Genomic DNA, 12319 nt, shown 5'->3' with positions numbered 1-12319 from the left:
CTTGTAACATATTAAATATTTACTTATTGAATTAAATGCATCCTTGCTTAAAGTATTATAAATGATAAAATTACAATTTATAAATGTATTGTATATTGTTCTATATATATATATATATATATATATATATGCAGAAAACTGTGAGAACTGTACAATTAATAGGGAATAATTATTTAGTGAAGTCTTATTCTACATGATCTTAAGGCCCCTCAGAGCTTTCCTGGACGTCAGAATGACACTGCAGTTTGTGAAACTGGTCATGTGAGTGAATGGAGATTTGTCTCGGGTGGGGAACGTTGATCTTGGAGGGCCTGTGTCCCTGCAGAGTTTAGCTCCAATCCTAATCAAACAAACCTGAACAAGCTAATCAAGGTCTTCAGAACAGGTAGGTTTTTTTTTTCAGGGTTGGAGCTAAACTCAGCAGGGACACAGGCCCTCCAGGATCAACGTTCCCCACCCTTGGTCTAGAGAGTGTGATTTAATTCAGTTTCAGACACCATGTCACTTTCTCACTTCTGTCTCGTCGACACTCAGTCCACACCCTGGATGAACGTGTGAAACACACATACACGCGCACACACACACACACACACACTCTAGCTGTATCTGAGCTGGCTGCCATATTCTTGATTTAATTATCACATCAGGTGACTTTGTTTATGTGAGTTTTCAAACCTGAGAAGTGTGATTGTGAACGTTTCTGACACTGTTACAGACATGTAAACAGAAATTAAGTCTACAATGGATATGGATTTAAGGTTATTATGGAGTTCATATTCTCAAAATGTCATTTGGACTAAAATGATTAAAATAAGAAATTGTGTTTTGCATTTGCAAAGTTCGTTTTAGATCCATTCAGAAATTATTTTTTTATTTTCTTTTACTTTTTTGCATAATTTTCATGACAATAAGTACACTATTCCCTTAAATTCCATATTTTTACATTTAGTCATTACTAATGTTCTCTCTAGTAATTTTCATTAGATTCTCATTACTGCAATACTGTATTATATATTGATTTATTTATTTAGCCTAAATTAAAGGCAATACAATAAAGACTACCATGCTATAACCATATCATGCAGTATCAGTTGTTCAGGGTTTTAATAGTTAATTGTTACATTGCAGTTATATATATATATATATATATATATATATATATATATATATATATATATATATATATATATATATATATATATATATATAAATTTAACATTTAAAAACAATTATTTTTTATATGCAGTATTAAATTTCTTTATTTTGTTATTTTTTTAATTTCTTTTATTTTGCAGTGTAATGTGACTTGCACATTTTTTTGTCTGCTTCACAATAGTATGAATGCATCTCGGAGCATAGCACCAGTATCTAAGAGGGTGTGGCTTAGCAGATACTCATTTTAATACCTAAAGGTAAAAAAAAGGTACTAAAACAGTTGAGAAATTCCTACAAGTATCTTTTCAAGTATTAAATCACCCAGCCCTGCATGTGATGTGTGTATGTTAGGCTGGACACAGAGTCACACTGAGGTGACGCTCTCTCCCCTGAGCCATTCATTTGACCAATCAGACTGCATCGGCCAGGACCACAAGGGTCTGATTCTATCTGGCTTGGTCATCGTGCAGGGTTAAAGTAATTACTTTAGAAAAAAACAGAAAAACACGCAGATTAAGACAAAATAGACGATCCAGAGTGTGCCACTCCTTTTCCATTTTATATCCCATTGAGTTATCCTGCTCTTTTGTTGAGTCCACAACTCAGAAGGGGCGTTGATCAAGGTCACCATCAAGAGCAGGCTGAAAAAAAAAGAGGTTTAGAGTCCTTACAGTCCCTCATAGATCAACTCCATTCATCTGCACTGCCCTCAACCAGCTCGCCCTGTTTTTCATCCTTAGTCACACTCATGTTTTTCATCCCTTCATCATCTTCCCTGACCTCACATCATTATCCTCCGTCTCACCCTCCCGCGCTCCTCCGCTGCCACAGGAAACCTATTCTGTGATAATGGGACCTCACTGCAATTACATTGCAAAAAATCATTTTCTTTAATCTGTATTATGCATTCATCTTTTATGTTACTTTTACATTATATTTACATTATTATTATGTGTATATTACATATTTTCACATTAAAATGCACAAATTCACATTATTTCTTAATTACATATTTACATACACATTACATATATTTCTTTTCATCTGAACTTTTATTGTCTAATTTACTTGAGATTTTAAAATAAATATTTTAATAATTAAGTATCACACTTGCATGTTCACAGTTCTCTGAGGTTGGTTAATGTTCACATGCAGGTAAACAAAATAAAATACTTGCCAAAAAAAAGTATATTTTATTTTAAAATTGTTATTTTTAAAATGATTCATTTTTGCATTTTTATGATTTTATTAATTATTAGCTTTTCATTAAACTCACTGCAGTTCATTTACAAACCCTGGTTTGGGAAACCTTGACGTAATGTAAAGTTTAATGCACTTCATGCTGTTGATAACAATGAATGGAATATATTTTCTTATACTCTTCATATTTTTATATCAATATGGAATAATTTCCTATTTAAATCAATGTGATAAATTAGTTAGGTCAAAAGTAATAAAAAGATTACTTATTATATTACCTAAAATGTATAATGAATGGTTACTAACTACAATTTTTGGCATGTCATTTGGAATCAATAACGTACTACATTTAGTAAGTAATACCCTAAATATTAGAAATATTGAGAATATAAAATAAACTAGTAACACTTTACAATCACGCCCCATCATTAATTACTGCATTAATGTGGAGTGTGCAATTTCTTTGTTACAGTATTTATTAATCTTTATTATCATTAATTCATAAAAATACAACTATTCATTGTAAGTTCATGTTAATATTAACAGATATAGCTTTTGATTCTAATAATGTATTGCTGATTTAAGTAAATGCTGATTAAATAAATGCTTTAAAATGTTTTTTGTTCTTACAAACATGATTCCAAAAAAGTTCATGAGAGCTACACTTTCCAAAAAAGTTGGGACCGGTAGCAATAAGAAGTCGGAAAAGTTAAGTGTACATATAAGGAACAGCTGGAGGACCAATTTGCAACTTATTAGTTCAATTGGTAACATGATTGGGTATAAAAAGAGCCGCTCAGAGTGGCAGTGTCTCTCAGAAGTCAAGATGGGCAGAGGATCACCAATTTCCCCAATGCTGCAGCGAAAAATAGTGGAGCAATATCAGAAAGGAGTTTCTCAGAGAAAAATTGCAAAGAGTTTGAAGTTATCATCCTCTACAGTGCATAACATCATCCAAAGATTCAAAGAATCTGGAACAATCTCTGTGTTTAAGGGTCAAGTCCGGAAAACCATACTGGATGCCGTGAAAAGAAGCCATATCTAAACATGATCCAGAAGTGCAGGTGTTTTCTCTGGGCCAAGGCTCATTTAAAATGGACTGTGGCAAAGTGGAAAACTGTTCTGTGGTCAGACGAATCAAGATTTGAAGTTCTTTTTTGGAAAACTGGGACGCCATGTCATCCGGACTTAAGAGGACAAGGACAACCCAAGTTGTTATCAGTGCTCAGTTCAGAAGCCTGCATCTCTGATGGTATGGGGTTGCATGAGTGTGTGTGGCATGGGCAGCTTACACATCTGGAAAGGCACCAGCAATGCTGAAAGGTATATCCAAGTTCTAGAACAACATATGCTCCCATCCAGACGTCATCTCTTTCAGGGAAGACCTTGCATTTTCCATCATGACAATGCCGGACCACAAACTGCATCAATTACAACATCATGGCTGCGTAGAAGAAGGATCCGGATACTGAAATGGCCAGCCTGCAGTCCAGATCTTTCACCCATAGAAAACATTTGGCCCATCATAAAGAGGAAGATGCAACAAAGAAGACCTAAGTCAGTTTAGCAACTACAAGCCTGTATTAGACAAGAATGGGACAACATTCCTATTCCTGAACTTGAGCAACTTGTCTCCTCAGTCCCCAGACGTTTGCAGACTGTTATAAAAAGAAGAGGGGATGCAACACAGTGGTAAACATGGCCTTGTCCCAACTTTTTTGAGATTTGATATGTCAGCTATGTTGTATTCTGAATAAAATATTGACATTTGAAACTTCCACATCATTGCATTGTTTTTATTCACAATTTGTACAGTGTCCCAACTTTTTTGGAATCGGGTTTGTAGTTCATGTTAACTAAAGGAGTTAATTATTGTTAAGAAATTGACTTATTGTTATATTATATTATATTATATTATTAAATAGAATATAATGATATATATTAAACAATACAATAAAATATTGCATAAAATGATGACAAGTTATTAGTCATAATTTATGTATCATAATGGTTTTTAAGTTGAGGTGGCATTATTCCCCTGGATTATTTCTGAGCCTGGACCTGATACTACTTCTGCTGAGTTTTGATAGATACGTGTTGTCATTGTTCGACAGTAAGGTATGCTGTGCTGATTGAGTGGAGTGGATGTTTATTTAAGTTGATGAGTGCTATAATTGAAGGCATAAATGCCATGCCTGTGAATATGATCCGTCATATTCTATTTGAGTTTTATGTAGATGAACACATTATTTTAATGGCCTGCCGTTTTACAGCACTGGAGGGGGTGCTGGGAAAGGTACGGGGAGGGGGGGGTCGCTCCGTTACGTTTCTACAGCAGCCAGATGGCTTTTCTTGGAAGAGAATCAAAAGATGTTTCTAATTCACAGCGTTGCCTCTTGGGTAAATTAATATTGCAAGGCCAAATCGCTTCTGTTTTGGTAGAATCTGAGAGAGGAAGAGAGAGAATAAAAACTAATTTTGTCTGGATAAGCAGGAGATTCCACTAGCAGATTGTTGCTCAGGTAAATGGATCCATATTTGAGACACTGGGCGGCAGCTTTTGAAGAGCAGTCTGTTAATTGACTGCTTGGGAAAGCAAAAACTATAATAGCTTATTAGTCACGAACAGGGATGAACAGAGAGAGAGAGAAGAGAGAGGTGCCTGCAATCATTACCAGCATGATAAAGAGACATGAATTAAGCAAAAGAACAAATGATGTAAACATTAGCTGCTTAATTTTTGTAAATGTTGCGCTTTTCGTAAATATGTTAGCTTATTGTCTAAGGTCAAAAATAAAATAAAAATTCTGTCAGGAGAAATTTTACATTTAGAATTTAGCCTGAGATCAAAAGCAATATCTATCTGTTTGTCCATCTTAACTTTTAAAACATATTGTCTGTGGACCATTCATAGGCCATCTGATGCATATTGCATAAAAAAATTTACTGAAATCACAAGCTTCAATCTGATTGGCTGTCTTAACGTAATTTCAGGGTCCCCATTGGTTGCGAGGAATCGCGTCAATACAAACAGCACTTCTGAAGATGTAGTCGCTAGAAATCACAAATTTATGTAGCCATATGTGGCTGTGGATCAAAAGGAGTCTTCCTGTTCAGAGGTTGGGTCACATTTACAAATATTTTTATTTGCGCACTGTTTGCAAATATTTGCAGGAAAAATGAAGTCATTTTCATAGGAATCTAGGAATTTAGCGTAAGGGTAAAAGATACTGTAACATACTGTAGATTTCATCATGCTGACCAACAGAAATCTGTGAGATTAACACACAAAGCTGTGATTTACACATCGCCACATAACTGAAAATAGACAGTGGACCTTTCCTTTCCTATGAAATTTTGCTAATGTGACCGAACCTTAAATTGTCTGTTCATGGACAGAATATTGGCAACTACACTTCAAGCTATATCCATAATTCTGGGACAAGACTACACCTTTCCTAACCCCTCTGCACTCTCTACAGGTGGAATGTGCTCGGCCTGCAGGGGGCGCTACTCAGTCATTTTGTGGAGCCAGTGTATCTGTACAGCCTGACGGTGGGCAGCCTGAGACACACGGGTCACTTCTCCAGGATGATGAACCACAGGCTAGAGAGAGTCGGACCTCTGCCTACCTGCTACTACCGTAACCAGCCTTTTCTTAGCGGTATTTCCTTTAAACCTTTCCTTTATTTATTTCCTAAATGTAGAATCTGAATGGTAGTATATTTAACAGCAATGCTTTTATTGGTCGGTTGGCATAACAAAATTTGAAGGTCCCTGCTGACCTGTGGATCCCTGTACAGTAGGGTACCAGTGTAACTGGTCTCACTCACACCTCTCCGAGTGGGATTGAAACCATCATCAACCAGCATGGGAGGCTGTGAGAATAATGGCGGCCAAGTAGAAAGAGGTGTACTTGTAAACATCACTTCCAAACCTAGCGACTTGTTAGCACACCCGTTTCAATCAATCTCGTCAAACACCCTATCGCTCCCATTGACGAGCTTCTCTTCCTTTGTCTGGATTCTCTTGTTGGGGGAAATGGGCTGGTTATTTTAGGCATTATCATCATAAAGGGTGCAGAGTTCCCAAGAAGTGGCCGAGATCTCTTATCATAAAGGGAAGCCAATGAACCCTTCAGTCAGGACTCCCCTCAGTGGTCAGACCTGCACTAAATGCTTACATGCTTATCTTAAATACAGCATCACATTAAGTGTTTTGGAACTCTGCATGATGTATAGACAACATCATTAGCACCAGTAAATGGAGACAGCTTGAAGGGAAATAAAAATGACTGGTATTTCCTTCAAAATTTTCCTGTGACTCATTATTTGTATGTTATTGACTCATTTAGTTTCACTTATGCACAGGGGACATCATTAAATTGCGTTTTACTAAATGCAGGTTGCATTTTATCATGCAAATGTTAGATCTAAACAACAGCATGCCATAGGCCTATTTAATAAATGTGCGAATATGAAGGTGCTTGAAGGTTAAGAAATATCAATCAAATTTTAGACACACAGTACATGAGATGAAAACTCTGGACACATCTGTCTTCAAGAAAAAAGTTATATTCTACATGATGGAGTTTGCAATCTACTGATCCAAACACAATGAGAATGAGTGAAAAATAAAGACTGGTACAAGCTATGCAAAGGCCAGCACCAACAATGCGCGAAAAACCTTTCAGATTGAATCTAGGAATGTACTGTATATATACAGGAGCGTCGGACTGGGGGTAAAACCAGTACTGATTGAGAAACTACTTTGAGAAAGTAGTTAGTAAACAAACTTCATACATCCAGGCCAGTAGGTGTCAGTATATAGTCCAGATCTACTCAGAAAAAGAAAAGCTGATGAACAAAACTTACTTAGCACACCTTTAATTAGCTTAACCAAGTTACAGAACTATCTTAAACAGTAAGACTTTCTTTGTTGACGAGCTTTACTAGTATAATGCTAGTCACCAGCTCAGTTGTGCTGGTTCACCTGCTTCTCTAGCACCAAACAAGAACTAACCAGCATAAACCAGACTGAGTTAGCAATTGGTCAAATGGTCCAGACTGAAAACTCAAATTCTTGTAGCAGTGGTGAAGGTGCGTGTCTAGATGGTAAACTTTGTACTGCAAAACTCTATCATGATTCACTCTAATCTACTCTTTGTTAGCAAAAATGAGACTGAGGATGTCCTTTAAATGTAGGTCACATACTTTAGCCCAACACTTATAAGATACCAAGTGGCACTTAAGAGTAGCCGTATGTCAAACACAGTGATCACATTTAGCAGCATCCTGTGTAAAATGCTCTGGATGATGGATAGATGATGACATTGTGACTGACAGTAAATGATGAAGCCTGCTCGAGGTAAAATAAAAATTAAACGCTCTATTACAGACATACAGGGATAAACTGAATGCAGAGTATGAAATGACACAGTGAAAAAGTGAGCGAGGCTTTCAGAAAGAAGCTGCATTATGACATAAAAGGATATGGACATTATTATAGCAGACGATTTATTCCACCTGTTTAGAGGCCATGAATAGAGAATCTGAGATTTGCAGGAGGATTAAAGGAATAGTTCAACCAAAAATGTAAATGCTATCATTTATCAAATGTGTCTGACTTTCTTTCTACCGTGGAAAACAAAAAGAGATATATTACACGAATTTCAATATTTCAGCAATATTTATTTTACGTTCCACAGAAGAAAGTTAGTCAGCAGTACAGTACATGGGTATGCTATGACACTCTCCACTTTAACAATGTAAGAAAGAATGTCATGCTAATTGGTATAGCGATGCTGCAATGATTGAGGAGCCCGAGAGATCCTTTGTTCCTGGAACCAGTGTTTACGTCAAAGATAGAACAGACGACACACAGACATGCTCACCTACTAATGAAACACTTCAGCAATCACATGCTAAATAGAACCTCCCTTGAGTGCTCGTTCTTACCGTCTTGCTGTCTTTCCCTAAGTCTCCCTCTCTTTTCTTGCATACACAGGCCTGAGCAACAGTGACTGCAGGCAGCAGGGGAAGTCTGTGTGCTACAGTGTCAATTGGACGACAGGTGACATCCAACTGGAGATGCTCAACGCGTCTACTGGGAAGAGGAGGGACTCTGGGGCTCCATCTAGACTTTGCAAGCATGCGCTTTTTGAATGTTGGATCAGACTCTATCGCAAGGTGAGCTCACCTTTGAACAGAAAAACATGCTGCATCTGAAATGGAATGCTTCCATACTATATAGCAGATAAAAAACAGGACACTAAAATAGTAGTATGTCCAAATTCATGGTATTCGTAAAAAGTAGGCTAAATATACTTATTAATAGTCACCAAGTAGATTCATATTCAAATTGAGTACCTAGGCACAGTTGCATAAAGCACCTTAAGTTTGTCCATTAAGTATGAGCCTTAAGGAGTGATTTCCCCTTACCTAAGGAATGAGTTAAGAGCGTTGCATATAATCCCTTAAACACTTCCCTTATCAAAGGGAAACCGTTGAGTATTTCACGACAGCGACCAAGGTTTTGCCGTTAAAAAATCAGCAGTGTCTTGGTCACGTTATTTGTTAATGCAGATAGCAGTGTAAGTCGGGGTGGTGTTAGCGCAGTGGATAAGACACATGCCTGTGGTGTGAGAGACCCGAGTTCGAATCCACTGTGAAACGCCAGTGTGTCCCTGAGCAAGACACTTAATCCCTAGTTGCTCCAGAGGCGTGCGACCTCTGACATATATATAGCAATTGTAAGTCGCCTTGGATAAAAGCGTCAGCTAAATGAATAAATGTAAATGTAAGTTTTCACAGAAAACAATATAAAATGGATAGGGAAAACAAAAAAGAAAACCAAATATTCAAGAATAAAATATTATGGAATATAAATTTGCTCTATTGAGTGTGATGCACTGACGTTTGAGCTAATTATGAGCCGTATGTAAGTTGATCATTGTTTATATGTGAATACATGCATAAATTAAAAATCTGTTTAACATATAAAGTGGGCGATCATGACTCGTAGTAGATTTACGGGGCTTTATGCAACCCTTATTGGGTTTTAAAGGATACTTAAGAGAACCTTGAGCAAACTCTCCTGCTTGTAACTTTCTAGTAATCCTGAAGACCTTGATTGGATTGTTTATGTGTGTTTGATTATGGTTGGAGCTAAACTCTGCAGGAAAGTGGACCTCGAGGACCAGAGTTGAGAACCCCAGCAATATGCAATTTATTTCTATCTTAAGTTGTTAAATGACTTGACATGAATGCATGTACACAAACTAGATTTAATGTGTAGATTTTATGTTAATTCATAACACAACAAAGTTAGGCAGTGCATTCTCAATGTTGCCACCAAGAGCACTATAGCTAGTTTAAAATTAAGAAATAATCAGATTTATTTACAAGATGTCACTAACCAAATTATGTTAGCACATTGTACAATACTACAGTCAGTCGTTTGTCAAATACTATGTACAAAGTATGCAGTGTACGCTGCATACTGCTCATTATACAGAACTAGTATTCCATCACGAACATAGCCTTAAATTCAGATTGAAATGTAAGTAATGATTGTCTACAAGATCCCTTATTGTGAGGTATGAACAAGCTTAACAAAACAAGGTAAAAAAAAAAAAGGGATGGGGGATATTGGACTTGATTTTTTCCATTGGGAGTTAGGGTCTTTTTCATTTGCTAATTGTTGCAATCTTATGCAAGTCACAGGTTGCTGGAGGAGAGGGATTATTGTCCTGCCCTCATCTCAGTGCACCGGTCATCAGAGAAGAGTTTGTTAATAGTCAATATTCGTTTCATGGTGATGTTAAGTCCCATTCACACTTGATGTGCAACAATAAATCTGAAGTCGCTGTGCTTTTGATATCTTTCATTAGTAGTTACTGCCTGGTCACCATAGTCGTCTGTCTACCCACCAGCAAAGTCAAAGTCACCTTTATTTATATAGCGCTTTAAACAAAATACATTGCGTCAAAGCAACTGAACAACATTCATTAGGAAAACAGTGTCAATAATGCAAAAATGATAGTTAAAGGCAGTTCATCATTGAATTCAGTGATGTCATCTCTGTTCAAATAGTGTCTGTGCATTTATTTGCAATCAAGTCAACGATATCGCTGTAGATGAAGTGACCCCAACTAAGCAAGTCAGAGGCGACAGCGGCAAGGAACCGAAACTCCATCGGTGACAGAATGGAGAAAAAAACCTTGGGAGAAACCAGGCTCAGTTGGGGGGCCAGTTCTCCTCTGACCAGACGAAACCAGTAGTTTCGCCAGCAATGCCATAAAACGGGAGAAAGGTTGGGCGGCAGGTTAGAAATGCACCCCTGCTGGTCACTGCAACTGAGTTCAATTAAGGTTAGGGATCTCGGTCAAGGTCACAATCAATGGATCCTTGCAGAGCTGAAATCAAGGACCTTTCATTAACCAGCCCAGTTCCAGTGCCATTTTCTCAGGTCAATATAAAAAACTAGTTGAGGATGAATAATTCCGTTTTTATTAGCCCCAACAGACAGCTCCCATTTGCTATGAGATGAAAAAAAAAGCATAGGGCAGAATTAGGTCCTCATCATGTAAATCTATGGGAAAGATGCCGGCTGCTGTACCAAATGCTGGCAGTTAAAGTCTAATGACTGTGGAAATGGTAATCATCTTGAAAAGCACTTGAGCGGCCTCCCATGGCAAACGCTCAGCACTCGCAGTCAGGGACGCAAGAGCACACACGCTAATCTCCAAAGAAACGTTTCTTTTCTCCAAGCCCCTCTGTTCACCGCTCCCTCTTTTTGCTCACACTGTTTTTTCCATGTGTGTGAGTGTGCGACAAAGAAATGCACAAAAGCACGGAGAATGTTCAATTGCTTGTGAAATTTAAATGGAGAGATTACACAGCTGCTCAAACGCCACGTTTGTGCCGGCTCATTCGTTTTGCTTTGCACTCTCACCATTTCTTGTGTCTGTCCCATCCCTCTCTCCTTCATTCTTCCTTTTGTTTCCTCTCTCTTTAGTTGGTGGTCCGTGGGGCGAGTGGTATGCCGCTGTACTGTGAAGCGAAGCAGGCGGCCGGCACCTACCAGACTGTGAAGCTGCAGTGGTTGAAGGGTCTACAGGAAGCAGGATTAGGGACCTGGGTCAGAAAACCTCCCGAGCAGGAACACTTCACTTTGACTGTATGAGTACTAAAGCTTGTCCTCATCACCAAAACCACCTTCACCTTGCAACCAGTCGTCACAGAAGCCCTTATTCACCCCTAGAGTCAACAACATCCCACTGCCAAAAAACTTCCACTAGTGGAGAACCTTGTTCTGTCGAACTCTCGCAAAATGTTGCTACTGAGGTAAAGATGAGGCATGGAAGAATTTTGTGCCTCGCCTCTCATGGCTTCCGTAGGGAAGTGCAAACACAAACTTACCTCACAGCCGATTCTGTTGACTTCATTGGTCATGCCAGTCACAATGCCGAATACGTACCCCTAACCTGAACCTGAGTAACCTCACATTTGAAGCACATCCCCATAGATAGGGTTACAGTTTGTTGCAATTAAATCCCTTCCAAAAGTCTGGATTTTTAGTCAGGTTGACTTTGTGATAAGGTTGACCAATGACTGAGGGAAGCGACTTAACTAAAATAGAAGGAAAATCACTTGTATGATTCAATTAATGTTCGGCCATTAAACTACATGAAAGATCCTATACTCTTCCTCCACACTTGATTAAAACATAGAACAATAATGCACCTCCTTGTTCTAGCTAGTCAACAGAAGTTTTTTGCTATGCAAAGCTAGTAGGCTAAGCTAAGAACAAATACACCATTTTCTACAATACTAATTATTTTCTAGCATTTCTAATCCGCATCAGAATTGATTGTGTCTGATGGAATTGCTTTGGTTTCCAAAGGGGACAGGATCTTGCAGGACATTGAAAAAATCCTGTTTAAAACTCTGCAATACTTGGA

General features: G+C 37.9%; 1 protein-coding gene across 1 annotated transcript in view; it reads left to right on the top strand.

The window, feature by feature from the left end:
• The window catches only part of LOC132124131 (double-stranded RNA-specific editase B2-like), a 200482-nt gene extending 188759 nt beyond the window's left edge, over positions 1–11723 (top strand). Inside the window, exons 8-10 of the mRNA XM_059534969.1 lie at positions 5838–6019; positions 8362–8543; positions 11374–11723. Coding sequence (XP_059390952.1) covers positions 5838–6019; positions 8362–8543; positions 11374–11541 — 532 coding nt within the window. The 3' untranslated portion in view covers positions 11542–11723. The remainder of the gene's footprint in view (positions 1–5837; positions 6020–8361; positions 8544–11373) is intronic.
• Positions 11724–12319: the final 596 nt, after the last annotated feature.

This window comes from Carassius carassius, chromosome 42 (genome assembly GCF_963082965.1).
Source record: "Carassius carassius chromosome 42, fCarCar2.1, whole genome shotgun sequence".
NCBI classification, from domain to species: Eukaryota; Metazoa; Chordata; class Actinopteri; order Cypriniformes; family Cyprinidae; genus Carassius; species Carassius carassius.
This window is presented reverse-complemented; position numbering and strand designations above follow the sequence as displayed.